We start from the raw sequence: 17,584 nt of genomic DNA on the forward strand, positions 1-17,584 counted from the left end.
CATTGGCAGGCAGAGGTGGTATCTGGTTTGGGTCACATTTATGTTGCCATATGCTGAAACGTCTCCCTTCCATCATCAACATCTCAGATACCTGCTGACTCATCCTTCATCCCTCACCCCAAGGCCTCTTCAAGACTGGCTTGCTTTCAACTCCTTCTATCCTCCCTTTGGGTCCACTCTATAGCTCTCTTGCCTTGCTGAGCCTTGGGCACCCCGCTTACCCATGTAAAGTCTTCTCTGTCCAAGTCTAACATTTAGTCACATTTCCTTGCCACTTTCTTAGGCACTGTCTGGGAACCAAGGCACAGGTCCCATCTACTACTAGATCAAGATCTCGAGATCTATCTGGGTTTTCTCCCCCAACATACACACTCCCAGGCATGGCCGTGGAAGGCAGGGCATAGGGATGCCCTCCTCAGGGACCCACAGTGTTGACACATTCCCCTCTCCTTCTCTGACTCCCTGCTGCCTGGTCTGGGAGGTCTTCATTTAGTCAGAGGGGAGTGAAATTTTGATCTCAATCCTGGATTCTCCTAAGTCTACGGCTCAAAGTCTTTCCATCAACCATTGAGGCTGAGGCTTCTAAACTCAAAATCCAAGTGCTAGCTTCTGTTTGTACCCTTGAACACCTAATTTTCCAAATATAAGAAAGGCCATAAAGTTCACAGCAATATTGGGAATGGCACCTGTTGCTGCATGATATTGAATAAAGGCTGTAATCTTTCACATAACAGTTCCACATGAGGCTTCAACAGAAACATTCCTGAAAAAGGCATTTTATCCACCTATTCTCCACCTATTCATGTTTATTTACTTATTTATTAATGAATTCATCAAGTATTTACAGAACATTTATAAAGCATTGTATTCATCAAGGTTTCCAGAGAAACAGAACCAACAAGGTGTATATATAGAGAGAGAGATTCATTTTAAAGAGTCAGTTCCTGCCATTGTGAAGGCTGGCAACTCCAAAATCTGAAGGTAGGCCAACAGATTAGAGACCCAGGGAAGAGCTGATGCTGCAGTTCAAGTCTGAAGGCTGCAGAATTCCCTCTTCATCCAAAGAGGTCAGTCTTTTCATATTAAGGCCTTCAAATGATTAGAAGAGGCCCACCCATAATATGGAGGATAATCTGCTTTTCTAAGTCTATTGATTCAAACGTTAATAGCATCCAAAAAAACCTTCACAGAAACATCTAGAATAGGGTTCAACCAAACATCTGGGTACTGTGGCCCATCCAAGTTGACACATGAAATTAACCATCAGAAGCACCTACCTACTCAGTTGCTTTTCACTGAGGATAACAGCCAACAAGACAAACATGGTCCCTGGCCCATGGTGTTTACTCAAAAATTCATTAATTCAACAGTCCTTGGTTGTAAACAAATTCAAACTCAAATGCAAAAGATTGAAACCAGTTCCTCTCCAAATAGCAAGAATTGATAAGGAGGAGAGAGATACAGAGGTCTCTGGGTGCCAAAAGCTAGAAGCCAGGGAAAAGCTAGTAGAAAGAGATTCTGGTATCTTCAAAGAGGAACTTGAAATCATTCACAGCTTTGTCAGGGTCATTCTTACTCACTCCCCCAACTAACTCTTGCAGAAGGGGTGGTCCCCTTTTATCGTTTGTGGATGGGTGTAGTCAGGAGAGGCTTCACAGACGAGGTGGTGTTTAAGCTAGATGTTCAGTGATGGATAGATGTACACTTGGCAGAAGGAAGGACAGGGGAAGGTCATCCCAAGCATTAGAGACCAAAGAAGCCATAAATAAAGACGAAATGGGAAATGCGTTACATGTGGGAAGGCATAAAGTACTCCCTGTGGCTGGGTCACAGAGCACAGTGGCAAAGCACAGAGATAAAAGAGGTAAAGTACCTATGGGGCCTGTTTCCCACACATGCTTGGACTTAGCAGTGAGAAACCATGAAAAGCGTTATGCTTAGAAGGAGATGTGATCATTTTGTGTTTTAGAAAGATCACACTGGTTGAGAGTCCTGGGGATGGAATATGGGGGCCAACACTGGAGTCAGAGACCATTAGTGGGTGATTAAACTATTCTGGAGGGAGATAATGAGGGCCTAAAAGTGAGACTGGAGAGGAGGGACGAGGTTGGGAGGTGCAAATGGGATTAGAATAAGAAGACTTGGTGATTTATTGATTGTGGGGTAGAGAAAGAGAGGCAGAGAGGGAGGAGTTGGGTTTGGATAGAGTGTCATCCACTGAGAGAGAAAACACAAGAAGAGGAGCAGACATAGAAGAAAGGAAGAATTCCATGTTGGTATGGGAGTCTCCAGGAGTGGTCCTTCAACCAGCAGAGCTGTCCACCTTCAAGTGGACCACATAGGCCTGGCCAAGGAGAAACACTATCGTGGTGACCACCACAGAGGGCATGCCCCCACCCCATAGTCTTGGATCATATAAACCTAGGGGTTTTATATAGTCCAAGAAAGGCAGAGGAAGGTCCCTCAAACTGACTGATATCAGACTTCCTGCCAGTCTTTGTATACGACAGACTAAGAAATAATTGAATTATGTGTCATGGTATAATTCATAGCTGATAGTTTTATATCACTCAAGTTGATACTTACAATAACTCTACGAGGTCAGTTCTATCATCATCCCTGTTTTACAGTGAGATTATGTAACTTTCCCAAGGCCATTCAGCTAATACGCAGTAGAGTCAGAAGTCGGACTTCAGTATTTGAGCTGATTCATAGCCATCAAATTAGGGCCAGGAGAAAGGAGCTACTCAGACTTAGTCTAAACCATGTTTTATTTTTACACAATCCAACTACTGAATAATTTAAGGATCTCTTGCCTTTTTCCACAAATGAAGGCCAATATAAAGTCCATCTGATTTATAATTCATTTTTTAAAATGTGGAGATGAGATTTTATATAATTTTCCTTTCTTTTGTCGCTTTCCTTAGTGTCATAGTAGAAACTGAAAGAGTGTTATCCGTTTGCTCGTGAGGACCCTATAACCTCCTCTCCATTTAGCCAAAAGGTTTGCTTGTCTTGATAAGCAAAAATAGCAGCCTGGCTCTCTTCTTCTGTTACAGGAACATCGAACACACGCGACTCATTGGGTGTTGTTATGTACGCAATATTTTAAATCTCCCACTTTTCCTTTAATACTGCTTGGTGAAGGTAGCCTTTCTCCTCCCTCTGGATGAAAACCTATGTAGCCTCCAGGACATGTCTACTCACTTTTAGGTAACAAAAATTCCTAAGGTCCCTTTAAATTGCAAACCCAGGCTCTGTTGAAAAAGTAAAAAAGCCTAGTACATTAGTAATCTTTTCAACCCTCATTGAACGGTAAGGCTTCTCTCCCTGAAAGTGGGCACTGATCTTTTCTTCTCCTTTCCCACCTGGCATTGCTGCTTCTCCCTGAGCTTGAGTTCTCCTTCCCAGGGCCAAAGTAGGGAGAGAAGAAATGTCAGGGCTCTAGGATGGTTGTTACTTGAATGACCCTGTGGTAAAATGACTCAGAGCCCTCTGGGCAGGCTGGAGCTTAAAATGCTCTCTTTCTCTCTCTCTTGTGGAACACTTTTAGGTTCTTCAGAGGCTCCCCAGCATTGCGGCCCTCCTCTGCATCTCCCTGCAGATAATTTTTATCTGATTGACCAAACCATAATTGAGAGACATATGTTGGAAGATTTGCCAAATATATATATCTGCAATATGTGTGTGTGCATTATATATTTTGAGGCAATTTGGTGTACCAAATTTAGAATTTTTATGGCTTTGTACTTAGTTGAAACTTTTATTACTGTATAGTGATCCTCTTTGGCCCTAATAACACTTTTTGTTTTGTAGTCTGTTTTATTTGGACTGCCCTGAAGTGTTTATGACAGACATTGCTATTATGGCTTTCTTTTGCTTCTTTTATTTTCTCTTATCTTTTTACCTTCAAACATTCTGTATATTCTTATAGTTTAGTTAACTATATATATATATATATATATATAATAGTATAGTTTAAATATTCTTATAGTTTGAATGTATTTCTCATAAACAACATAGAGCTGGATTTTGTTATTTCTGCCATTTTATTTTGTGCTTTCTACTTGCCTACATTTTCTGTTCCTTTTTTTTTTGCTGAGGAAGATTAGCCCTGAGCTAACATCTGTGCCAATCTTCCTCCACTTTATATGTGGGTTGCTACCACAGCATGCCTGACAAGAGCTGTAGATCCGTGCCTAGGATACAAACCCACAAACCAGGGCCACCGAAGCAGAGCATGCCAAACTTAACCACTACTCCATGAGGCTGGCCCATTTCTGTTTCACCTTTTTTTCCCCCTTTATTACCTTCTTCTGAATTAATTTTTTTCTTACTCTATTTTCCACTTAACTGGATTGGAAGTTATATACTTTATGTGTATTCTTTTAGTAGTTACTGTGGAAATTTTACCATGCCTAATTATGGTAGGCTGAATAATGCTACCCACTCAAGGATGTCCATGTCCTGTCCTCAGAACCTGTTAAAATACTACCTTACATGGTAAAAAGGACTTTGAAAATGTGATTAGTTAAGGATCTTTAGATGGGGAATTTATCCTGGTTATCTGGGTGGGCCCACTATAATTACGAGTCTTTATAAGAGGGAGACAGGAGGGTTAGAGCCCCAAAAAAGGTGATGTGATGACAGAAGCAGAGAGAAGGACTGTAAGACGCTACACGGCTGACTTTAAAGATGGAGGATGGGGTCATGAACCAAGGATGCAGACATTCTCTAGAAGCTAGAAAAAGCAAGAAAACTGATTCTTTTCTAGAGCCTTCCTCAGGAAAACAGCCCTACTGACCCATTTTAGACTTCTGACTTCCAGGACTCTAAGATAATAAATTTGTATTGGTTTAAACCACTAAGTTTGTGGTAATTTGTTACAGCAGCATTTGGAAACTAATACAGATTTTGGTACCTGAAAGTGGAGTACTGCGGTAACAAATACATAAAAATGTGAAAGTGGCTTTGGAATTGGGCAATGGGTAGAAGTTGGAAGAACTTGAGGTGCATGATAGAGAAAGCCTAGATTGCCTTGAACAGACTGTTAGTAGAAATATAATTGTTAAAGATTCTGCTAGTGAGGGCTCAGAAAGAAACGAGGAACATGCTAGAAAGTGGAGGAAAAGTGATCTTTGCTATATTGTGGCAGAACACTTTGCTCAACTGTATGTCCCACAGTCACATGGAAATCAGAACTTATAAGTGATGAAATTGGATATTTAGCTGAGGAGATTTCCAAGCAAAGTGTTAAAGGTTCCTCCTGGTTCCTTCTTGCTGTTTACAGTAAAGTGCAAAAGGGAAAAGACAGAATGAAAAGCTGGTAAGAAAAAAGGAACCAGAACTTGATGATTTAGGAAATTCTCAGATTCTCAGGAATTCTCAAGTTCTCAGGAGTTCTTATTCATATTGCAAAAGATGTTAAAATGTGGAGATTTGCTGTAAAGACATTAAAATGAGGAGATTTGCTGTCAGGAGGGCAGACTTTGGAGAGAAAAGCCAAGAGTATGGCTGGACAACCTTTTGCTAGTGCCTTAACTCCTTAAAATAGGCATTATTATTATTTTAAATATTTAATATTGTTTCAATTTACTTATCTGTTTACCAGTTTCTTTGCTCCCCACTCAATCTCACATCTCAGACCTTCTTTCTGGAGTCATTTTTCCTTTTTTCTGGAGTACATCATTAGAAATTTCTTTAGTGGGGGTCTGTTGGTAGCAAAGCCAGTTTTTATCTAGAAATACCTTTACTTCTCCCTCATTGTTAAAACAAAGTTTTACAAGGTATACAGTTTCAGGTTGACAGTTAATGTCTCTCAGGCTTTTGAACATATTATTCTATTGTCCTACGGTTCCCATCACTGCTGTGAGAAGTCAGCTGTCAGTCTAATTGCTGAGTTTTGAAGGCATTCTCTTTTTCTCTCTAGTTGTTTATAGGGTCTAATCTTTGTTATCGGTAATCTGTAGTTTCACTACAAGGTTTCTAGAAATGGAGTTCTCTTTGTTAATCCTTCATGATATAGGTTGTGATTCCTGGATCTGTTGGCTCATCAGGTCTGGAAAATTCTTAGCTATTATCTCTTGGAATATCTCTCCTCCAACTTCTCTCTCTCCTCTCTTTTTTTGGTTTTGGTGAGGAAGATTGGCCCTGGGATAACATCTGTTGCCAATCTTCCGCTTTTCTTTTTCTTTTCTCCCCAAAGCCCCAGTGCATAGTTGTATATCCTAGTTGTAAGTCATTCTAGTTCTGCTATGTGTGATGCTGACTCAGCATGGCTTGATGAGTGGTGTGTAGGTCCGTGCCCAGGATCCAAACCGGCAAACCTTGGGCTGCCAAAGTGGAGCGTGGAAACTTAACCATTTGGCCACTGGGCCAGCACTCCTCTCCTCTTTTTTAGCAGTCTGATTACACTCCTTTTAGAGTTTCTTTCTATCCTTTGTACTTTGTGATGTTCTTGTACATGCTCAATCTTCTCATCTCTCTGTGCAAGTCTCTCTTCCAATTCATTAATGAGGGAGTCCCAGCTTGGTACAAGCCCATGGTATGATCTCTCACTCCTCTGGTGGGATATTAATTTCAAAGCTCCAGGATTCTGAATCCACACTGCCTGGGTTCAAATTCTGACTCTGTCACTTACTATTGTATGACCATGGACTAGTTACCTAATTTCTCTGTGCTTCAGTTTCCTCTTCTATAAAATGGATATTGGTCATAGTTCCTCTCATATGACTGTGATGAGGAAGAAATGAATTGATATGAGTAAAATGCTTGGAACAGTGCCTGGTCCATAGGAAGTGCTCTAAAAGCACTTACACTTGCTCTGAGTATTGGCATGTGCCTCTATGTTAAAGACTCACTCATTTGGTTTTAGTTCACTGAACTTTTTAAAAATGCTTTTGAGGATTTCCCTTTTTTCTTCCAAGCTGAGTAGCCTTTAAAAGTATGTTTGTTACAATTTATCCAGAATTTAGTTGAATTTGTCATAATTTATCCAGAGTCTAGTTGAAAAGAATGTTTGTTATAATTTATCCAGGATTTAGTTGAACTGGTTATAATTTATCCAGAATCTAGTTGAAAAAGAATACTTGTTATAATTTCCAGAATCTAGTTGAATAGCCTAGTAGGAAGGCTTTTGTAACTATTTAGTCCCTGTGATGTGTAGACTGAGCTGAAGGGAGCATCCCAAAACAGGTTTAAGGCTTTGCCAGGGGCCTCAGGTCCCTTGAACAGTTTATGCTTTCCAGGAATAAGAAAGGTTAAACATAGAACAATAAAGGGCTTCTTTAGAGGCATGACCGTGAGCCCCACTTTATGCTCCAGTGGAATCCCTCCACAAACTACTCTGACAACCCTCAACGTAAATTGCTACTCTCTTCTTTTCCCTACACTTAGGCTTAGTACAACTATCTATTACAATTTACGTATCATTTTATCTCTCATTCAACCTTATATCCTTGGCACATAGTAATTCTCAATAAATATCTGTTGAATGCATGAATGAACAAATGAACAAAAAGGCAATGGATGAAACAACATATATGAAGAATGGGATCTTTCTACGATTTAAAAGTAAAGATATAACTTCCTCCACAACTTTTCAACACACTAAATTTTGATGAACAAGCTAATTTCTAAATACTGTTTAAAGGCCTAGAGATAACCAACGGAACAAAAAGCAAAAGCATTAAAATTGGTTGCTTCTGGGAAACGAAACCAAGAGTAAGAAGGGGTGAGTCAGAGATCTATTATTTTCTTTAAAAGCCCTCTGTCCTGTTTGATTTTTAATCAAATATATTTGAGTTTTAACTATGTATATCTTGATAAAAATTGAAATACTTTAAAAAACAATTAGTCCATTTTGGACCTGCTGTGGTTTATGATACCTGCAGGACATTTGACGCCATAGGGTTTATTACAGTCCTTTGTGTGTGTGCCTAGGGTCCTGATTACCAAAGAGCTGTTGACCCAAAGCCAAGCTGTCAAATAAACAGAGAGCTGAGCTTTAAAAAGCCTGTCCCAATGCACTTAGCCTGGGCTGAGCAGGTCTCCACTGACTGGTACCCGAAGGTAGCCATAGAGGGACTAAGTTTATCCATTAACTCCATGGTTATCCTGGAGATCCCTTGATATCAAAGCTTCTTTCCTCACACGCTTCTCTGGTCCTGTGGAGATGAAAATTGACATCCATAGTCATATTCTACCAAAAGAATGGCCAGATCTAAAAAAGGTAATGGGGATTAATTTGCTGAATCATTTCTGGAACTCCTCCAGGGTTTCTCAGTGCCTCTATCACAGACCTTTCTCTTCTTCTGGGAATCAGATGTTAAGTTTCTCTGCAGGAGTGATTTTAAATTATTTAGTAGCTCTGATTTCTAGTTTTTAAACATGGCTTTTATATTTATTTTGGAAGAATACTGGTTCAAGAAGTTAAGTGCTTTCTCAAAAATCCCTTTTTCCCCTCAAATAAGCATTCTTTAAAATTTCTGGACAATTTAAGTCAGGCAGTTTTACTTCCATTTAAATCACATTTTCAGCTGCTTGGAAAATACATGCCAACTATAGAATTTCAAGTTGCAGTTTCAAGTAAGAGACTATTAAAAATGGAATAGGATAGGTTTCCAGGACTTCTAAAACGTATCTTCTTTCCAAAATGTTTAAAATAAGTTTTAGAAGCACCAAGATATATCTTGGTGAAATTTTTTTTAGTCTATTTTAGGATACTGTCTGCAACCTTTCCTTTTTGACGTTAAGCTGTAAATCCTTGTTATGAAGAACTAGGGAGTAGGAACATCAAAAAGCCCTAGAGGAAATGACGTGAAGCCTCTGCACAATGAGTGTCTCTAAGGAGCATTCTCTGTGTTTCTCTAAAGATGGATATTTCCTTTGTCATTAAGAACTTTTGAATTAATACTAAAAGAAGAAGGTGGGAGCACGAAAGAAATTTAAAATCGACTTGATTTTTGTTTAGGCTGAGTATCAGGTTTTACCCAAACTTCAGCCTTCTATAGCACTTTCACTCCACTCCACTGATAATGTTTCATTATTTTTATCTCAAGTGAGGAAAAATGAATTAACCCAAACTCTAATTAAAATGTGGTTCATTGTGGAAGTCAATGAAGCTATTTTCTTCTCATAGTTGCCTCCTGGATGAATGTAAATCTTAAGTGTTTCTTTGTCTATTGTTATCTTAGGTAAGATGGTGGTAAACATGGTGATGGAAAAATACAAATGACACTGAACCATCTTTGAAAGGCTTTCCTATTATAGCTAATAGTAAATCTAACTCTATCAAACTAACCCCTCCAAAAGGAGTTTAAGTGCCTATGTGGGAACTTGCTGTTCTGAATGTTGTTGTCCTTGTCATATTTTATTCAAGTGTAAACACCCATTCACAATGTTAGGGATTTTTTTAATAAAATGCACCAGAGTCTTTTAATTCACAAATTACTTCAGAGGAGTATGTTTGGCTTGTTTGGAAGCTGCAGGCATTTCTTACTTTTTATGGTGTTGCCGTTTTCTACCCCTAGTTTATGGTTATTTGCCTGATGAACGATACACTGACTAAAGCAATTAATTAATTTATGATACAGGAAATGGAAGGAATAGACTCTACTCCCTTATCTGAGAGGCTTAGAAATTTGAGGATTTAGTATTTTACTATTAATAGCCCTTGATCTATCCCAGGAAAATAGCATTATATTCAACATGACAGCTTTTCTCTTTATTTGAGTCTCAAAGAATACTGGCGTGAAATGTTTTGGGAACTACCTTAGTGGTGTCTAGGGGACACTGCCCACCTGTACTCTCCCCCGAGAGAGCTGGCATGACCCACCCTCCAATGGAATGTCACAGCAGCAGAGCCTCCAAGCTCCACAGCATCTACCTCTTTGTCCAGATGAGGATTTGGGGCTTAGAGAGCAGGCCAATCATAGTTAAAATGTTCTTTCGCCGGTAGGGGAGGGCTTTTCGGTTCCTCCTGCTGGCGGATGTAAAGTTGATTATGCAAAGAAGAGCCTGGCTGTTCTACTCAATCTTGTTGGATTCTCAGTGTGGAATTCAGATTTAAATCCAGGCTTCAGCAGCTCCAAAACTGATGTACGCAATGTCCGAGAGAAATATCTTGTTTCTGGGGAATGCACTCTTCTGACTCCTTGAGAAAGATGGTCATCTTCCCACTAAACCTAGGACCCAATGAGACATTCCCTCTGGGCACTGGAAGCTGTTCTTAAATAAGCCACGAAGTATAAGGATCTCTTTCATAAGCTCTCAGCCTTCTTCATCTGGAAGATATATAGCAGCCTAAAATGTGCCTTCTCTTTGCTGAGGGGAGAAAACTTTCTACCTAATATCCTGTGCCACAACCCCATCTCCCATTACCTGCCTTCCACTCCAAAGCCTGCCTGTAGTTTGAGCAGAGAACAGGTCATCAAGAGCTGACAATTTCTAGGTGCCCCACCGAATGCAGGGCCCTACGGACATTGTTAAAACTCCTTAGGAAGCTGAGGGGAGCAGAGCATGGGCAGGACTTCCCAAGCACATGTCCCGCTGGCTCTTTACACTACCTCCCCTCCCTGTCTGCTAGCTATCACCTCAAAAGAGGGCAGGGGCATTTTTGTCCCAATTAACCAGGCCTCTATCTATCAGTCTCACGTGCTCCAAGCAGATAGCTGGTACACTTAATAATGATAATGATAATGATGTCGATGGTAGTAATAATAACCATAATGGTCTCATACTTCCAGGGAGCAGTGTGTGTGTGTGTGTGTGTGTGTGATTTCATTAACATAAAATCTTGTGAAATGTGAATAGAACTTATAGGAGAACAGATTTGCGGTTACCAGAGGGTAAGCGGGTTGGAGGAAGGAGAACGGGATAAAGGGGCACATACGTATGGTGACGGACAAAAACTAGACTATCAGTGGTGAATACGATACAGTCTACACGGAAACATGTACAGATACAGTGTACATGGCTAAGGTACACCTGAAATTGACACAATATTATAAGCCAATATGGCGTCAATAAAATAATTTTTTTTTTAAAGATTTTATTTTTTTCCTTTTTCTCCCCAAAGCCCCCCAGTACGTAGTTGTATATTCTTCGTTGTGGGTCCTTCTAGTTGTGGCATGTGGGACGCTGCCTCAGCGTGGCTTGATGAGCAGTGCCATGTCCGCGCCCAGGACTCGAACCAACGAAACACTGGGCCGCCTGCAGCGGAGCGCGCGAACTTAACCACTCGGCCACGGGGCCAGCCCCTCAATAAAATAATTTTTAAAAATTAGGGAAAAAAAACCCAAATAGGACTTATATTATTAACTCAGCTTGACAGATGAGGTACTTGAGACTCAGAAATGAACCTAGAATCCCAGAGCTACATGGTACTGTGGGCCTCAGCACAGCACCACCACCACATCCACCTTTTTTTAAAACAGAATATTGTGTTTTTACATATATTTTTGTAATTGACACATAGCATTGTGTAAGTTTGAGGTGTACAGCATGTTGGTTTGCCACATTTATATATTTCCATGTAATTACTACAGTAGCATTAGCTAATACCTTCACCACATCACATAATTGTCATTTCTCTTTTGTGTTGAGAACAATGAAGATCTAGTTGACTATGATCACTAAGCTGTGCATTAGATCTCCAGAACTTATTTTTCTACTAGTTGCCAGTTTGTACCCTTAAACAATATCTCCCCGATCCCCCCACCGCCCCAGGCCTGGTAACCCCGCTCCTCCGACTCTGCTTTCGCAAGTTCGGAGAGCTGGCCCAGGAGAGTATCACAGCTCTGAAGGACGTCCTCGCTTCACCCTGGCCTCCAGTGCCTCCCTCCACACCTGCTGCTCCCCAACTCTTCGCACTCACATAAACCCACTGAGGGCACGGGGTCATTGGAACCTGCCTCCCAACCCGCAGGTCAAGCAATCAGGTCTGTTACGTGGTAGAAGTGTCCCTTTGAGTGCAGGCAAGCCAGTGACGAAACAGCTAGAGGAAACAGTTGTGTGTTTTCAAACTGGGAGAAGTGAGATAAATAAAAATACATCTAAACATTGCTGGGACCCTTTTCTCTCTCTCCCCATTTCCCGTCTATACAGTCAGAGTAAAGTGAGTATTAAAGTGACTTTAGTTTATAGCAGAGTTTCCTTTGTCTTCATATAGTTCAATAGTTACAACGGATTTTCCTTCTCTTCAAATCATTTCTTAGTGGGTAAAATATTATTTTAAACCATCAGTCTCTGATCTCTTCTCACTATTTTTTCAAACTTTCCAATTAAAAAAATGAAAAGAATAAGCCAGTACTAGTTTCATTTTAGAAGAGGAAGCCCCTTTGGAAGCACTAATGTGTCTTTTCAAACCTGCCTTTCCTTATTAAATATTAATAGACACACCTCAATAACCTTGACCTCCTTACGCAATGAAGAAAGAGAAAAGCAGAATCAACATAAATGGGTTGATGATTAACTAATGACGACAAACGACTGACTCCAGACTACCTTTTCAATCTCCCTCCCCTGATACCACGTGACCCAAGTTGTACATCAGTAACCTCCTGCAGGCTTCCAGAGAACTTGTGCGTCACTCTGTCACAGCACGTCTCACACACAATTGCCAGTCTTCAATTACTTGCCCATCCTAGTCCCACTCTCTCAAGACTGTGTCCGACGCAGAGTGGAACTGTCCTTCACTTTTGTTTTCTCTGCCTTAGGAAGGCTGGTCATGGGTGGGACTCCATGAGGGTTTGAAGAATGAATGAATGAATGAAATGAGACTTTAAAAACCTGTAGTTAGACGAGTCATATATACCTGTGTTCTTAGGCAGAGGCCTTCAAAATATTTTATTCATGACCCCCAAGAAGAAATATATTTTATATTGTGATTCAGTACAAATATCCTTATATACAACAGAAACAAGAGTTTCATGAAACTAATAATTACTTACATGGAGGCATTCTAGTGCACATCATTATGTCTTGATCTCTGTGTAGACTACATCATGTTCACCCCCCAAAGACTAATTACCGTCCATCACGATACACATGTGCCCAGTCACCCCTTTCACCCTCCTCCCTTCCCCCTTCCCTTCTGGTAACCACCAGTCTCATCTCTGTATCTATGTGTTTGTGTATTGTTGTTTTTATCTTCTATTTATGAGGCAGATCATACAGTATTTGACTTTCTCCCTCTGACTTATTTCACTTACCAGATACCCCCAAGGTCCATCCATGTTGTCGCAAATGGCAAAATTTCATCTTTTTTGATAGCTGAGTAGTATTCCACTGTGTATATATATCATATCTTCTTTATCCATTCATCCCTTGATGGGCACTTACGTTGTTTCCAAGTCTTGGCCATTGTGAAATAATGCAGCAATGAACATAGGGGTGCATATATCTTTATGCATTCGTGTTTTCATATTCTTTGGATAAATACCCAGCAGTGGAATAGCTGGATCATATGGTGGTTCTATTCTTAATTTTTTGAGGAATCTTCATACTGTTTTCCATAGTGGCTACACCAGTTTACATTCCCACCAGCAGTGTACGAGAGTTTCCTTCTTTTCCCATCCTCTCCAATACGTGTTATGTCTTGTCTCATTCATTATAACCATTCTGACATGTGTGAGGTGATATCTCATTGTAGTTTTGATTTGCATTTCCCTAATAATTAGTGCTGTTGAACATCTTTTCAAGTGCCTGTTGGCCATCTGTAGGTCTTCCTTGGAAAAATGTCTTTTTGATCTTTTGCCCATTTTTTAATTGGGTTGTTTGGGTTTTTTTGCTGTTGAGATGTATGAGATCTTTATATATTTTGGATATTAACTCCTTATCAGATACATGATTTGAGAATATCTTCTCCCAATTGTTAGGTTGTCTTTTTGTTTTGTTGATGGTTTCCTTTGCTGTGTCTATTTCATTCTATTCTATCCCATCTAATCTCATCCGATCTCATCCCATTCCATTCTATTCCTCTACTATCTTGGCTTGGGTTTTCCAAGAAGCAGACCCTGAGACAAGAATTCAAACGCAAGTAGTTTACTTTGGAGGTGATCCCAGAAAACACCAGTAGAGTGGGGAAGTAAGACAGGGAAAGCAAAGCAGCCAATGAAAGTGTAGAATGTATGCTTCACCTCAGATTCATCTCGCCCAAAGGGCCTGATCAGAGCTGGTTCCAGTGGCAAAAGAGAAGCCCTTGTTGGGGCTGGCCCAGTGGCATAGTGGTTAAGTTCATGCACTCCACTTCGATTGCCCAGGGTTCACAGGTTCGGATCCTGGATGCAGACCTACACACTACTCATCAAGCCATGCTGTGGTGGCATCCCACATACAAAACAGAGGAATATTGGCTCAGATGTTAGCTCAGTGACAATCTTCCTCACCAAAAAACCCCCACAGAAAACAGAGAGAGAGAGAGAAGCTCCTGTCAAAGAAACGCTGGTACTGTCAGTTGAAGGAGAGCTGGTGTGCACAGAAATGTTAAGGGGAGAGAATATGGGTGGGACACCAGCAGCATCTGCTACACGTACTATTTTGTGTTTTTAGAACATATAGGTCACTATCCACTATATTGATTTCATGATCTACTCATGGATTGCAACCCAGTTTGAAGAGCAGTGTTAATGTTCTACGATGATATCCCCTGAAGAGTGGTCCTTATAGTCTGTGTACTCCTGGTGGTCCTGAAATGATTTTAGGTGGTGAATAAATATTTTTTAATGTTAACCTTCATTTAAAAATTGTGACCTGCATTAGGAGAAAAGGTAAAATTAGGATTTCTATGATACAGAATTTTCTTCCTAAATAAATATATTTAAGGAAAAAAGTAAATTGATTTAAATATAAATATTGAATAAGTGATACATGGGTATGGGTAAAAAATGGGAAGGTGACACTTGAAAGGATGCAGCTTGGGATCCTTTGCTGCAAGGATGCCCCTTTATTGGAGTCCTCTCTGCTTTGGTCCTCCAGTATAACTGTGCTTCTCTCTTGCAGAAATTTGGCTATGGAGGCTGGGTGCAGCTCCAACACCATAGCAAGGTGAGTTTTTCCCAAAGTGTGAGCATGCCGCAGACCCAGGGACATCCTGAGCCTGGGACCTGCCTGCAGGTGGACCTCCAGGGAGTTCAAGCTTCTGTCCTCCCATTGGCTTTGCAGTAGGCAAGGGAGCAGTACTGAGGTTTCTCAAAATCATTAGGAAAAATGGGGGTAACTTCAAAGAGCAGCATTTAGGAAGATAAAATTGGAATTTAAGAATCCATTAAGAAATCTCTTCTCTGTCTCTCTCTTTTTTTTCCTGCCCTAGAACCAATTTTAGCATTTATCACTCTGTCTTAAGGAAGTGACCTGGCCCTCTCCACAGGTTATTACAGAACACTAAAGCCAACCAAACAAATGGAACAATTTAGGTTTGAGCACAAGCTGGAGAAATTAAACATTTGAGACAAAGAGGAGAAGAAGCCACTGTTATTAAGGGTTGAGTTTGGCAAGAGGAAAAGGCAAGAGGAGGAGGGCTTGGGGCAAAGCTTTCTGCAAATAATGAGGCCTGAGAGTGGGCCAGAAGTCTAGGGCTGCACAGAGGTCAGGTCTGACTTCAATTTCAGAGGCATCATATGCCTTCATGGAGGGAACATTCCTGAGCTTCCAGCTGGAACACAGACATGACTAAGCCAGGCCCTGGAGGACTTGCAGTCTGGGAAGCACAGTTACCATGCACAGGGGTAAGGCAATGCAGTGTGATAAGGTTAAGACTTCTTTCGCACCAGGTACTGAGCACCAAGGATTGGTGAAGGCCTCCTGGAGGAAGTGATGCTCATCCTAAGTCTTGAAGCAGGGATGAAGGCTTGCCCAAGGAATAAAGGAAACAAGGTTCCAAGAAGAGAAGACAGGGAACAAAGGCATGGAGATATTAAACATATGTAAGCCCAGAACTCAAGCACACAGTGATGGCATTTCTCAAAGTGTGGCCCTGGACCAGCAAGTTCAGCTTCACCTGGGAACTTCGGAGAAATACGAATTCTTTGGCCTCATACAAGACCTACCAAATTAGGAACTCTGAGAGTCAGGCCAGCAATCTGACACGAGCCTCCGGGTGATGCTGATGCTCCTCAAGTTTGAGAACCACTGGCTCATATACATTCACTCACTCACTGATTTTTATTGACACCTATTTGGTGCCAGGCCCACCAGTCCAGACACTGAGAATATGCCAATGAACAAAAGAGACATACTCCCTGTCCTCATGGTACTCAGATTCTAGGGGGAGACAAACAAACATGATCACTTCAGAGAATGGAATAAAAAACAGTGCTGTAACAGGGAGTGACTGGGAAGATTCATTTGGGCTGGCCAGTCAGGAAGCTAGCTAAGACTTGGAGGACATGAAGGAAAAGCATGGAAGAGTGTCTCTGGTTGAGGGAACTGCAGTTGCTAAGGCCACCATATGAGGAAGAGCTGTGTTCAAGGAACAGAAAGGAGGGCAATGTGGCTGAGATGTAGTAAAAGAGGGAGATGGTGGAAACGAGGCTAATGAGGTAAGCAGGGGCCAGAGCACGGAGGGACCTTTGTACATGCAAAGGAGTCTGGATTTTATTCTCAACGAAATGCAAATTCTTTGGAGGGTCTTAATGGCTTACAAAGACCACTTTGGCTGCTCTGTGGAGAATGGACAGAGGCAGGCAAGAGTTTGGGGAGCAAAGTGGTGGGAAGAAGCTGAACAGCTGGGCAGAAGCCTCATCGGATGGGGCTTTGGAGGAAGGGTTTAGGCCTTTGTACTCGATCCTGAATGCAGTGGGGAATCATTAAGAGTTTTGAACATCAGAATCTCTGCGGCAGCTCATTCTCACCTTCATCAAAGAGTGCCCACTAGTGCCAGTCTAGACACTGGGCTACACTTCTCCTGGGAAAAGTGCTAGTTCCCAGCCTGGGAGCTGGGGATCTAAGCTGGCCTCAAGTCTCCCTAAGGGCGAGAAAAATGTGAGTGGAGAGGATTACAAGGCTACTAGGAAGAAGCCCCAGGTGTAGGGATGGGAAGCCTGTGATTTTTTTTCTTTTTACTCCGTGTCCCAAGCTACAGCTGGCAACCGTGATACTGTATTTAAACGGACTTGCATAATTTAACAGCAAATCCCCAAAAGAAACAAGAAGGAAAATATTTCCAGTCATATCTACTACCTACATATTTCCAGCAAAACTGGATACAATGGTAGTCTAATAGAACAAAACAATGACACCCTCCCTCCCTCTCTCTCAAAAACAAAACGAAGCAAAACAAACCAGAACCAAATCTGTATTTCATAAATACAGTGGTCAGGGATTACAGTCACTGGAAGACAATGTGCAAAGATATACAAATATGCAAATTAGGCTAAGGGCAATGAGAAAAATCCAGTATTTTGGGGTTGAAATTTCTTTTTATTCTCCTGCATTCCTTCAGTGAACAAATATTTTCTGTCCCCCATAACTGATTTACCCCGGAAATTCCTGTTCTCTGAAAGCCTTTCCAAGACATTTCTCTGGTTTGCCCTATTTGTTTCTCTTCTGAACCTTTGGTTTTTCAATGCTTTTGGAATGAATGGAG

General features: G+C 41.1%; 1 protein-coding gene and 1 long non-coding RNA gene across 3 annotated transcripts in view; one reads left to right on the plus strand and one right to left on the minus strand.

Moving 5' to 3' along the window:
* Nucleotides 1–17,584, minus strand: part of LOC123285284 (uncharacterized) — a 112,405-nt gene that overhangs the window by 19,705 nt on the left and 75,116 nt on the right. The window lies entirely within an intron of this gene.
* Nucleotides 8,036–17,584, plus strand: part of ACMSD (aminocarboxymuconate semialdehyde decarboxylase) — a 69,415-nt gene continuing 59,866 nt past the window's right edge. The window contains exons 1-2 of one of the 2 annotated variants that reach the window (XM_014849495.3): nucleotides 8,036–8,230; nucleotides 15,001–15,045. In XM_014849495.3, the coding sequence (XP_014704981.1) occupies nucleotides 8,174–8,230; nucleotides 15,001–15,045 (102 nt within the window). In that variant the 5' untranslated portion in view covers nucleotides 8,036–8,173. The remainder of the gene's footprint in view (nucleotides 8,231–15,000; nucleotides 15,046–17,584) is intronic. The other variant, XM_070507588.1, reaches the window with a different exon arrangement.

Source organism: Equus asinus, chromosome 4, assembly GCF_041296235.1.
Source record: "Equus asinus isolate D_3611 breed Donkey chromosome 4, EquAss-T2T_v2, whole genome shotgun sequence".
NCBI lineage: Eukaryota > Metazoa > Chordata > Mammalia > Perissodactyla > Equidae > Equus > Equus asinus.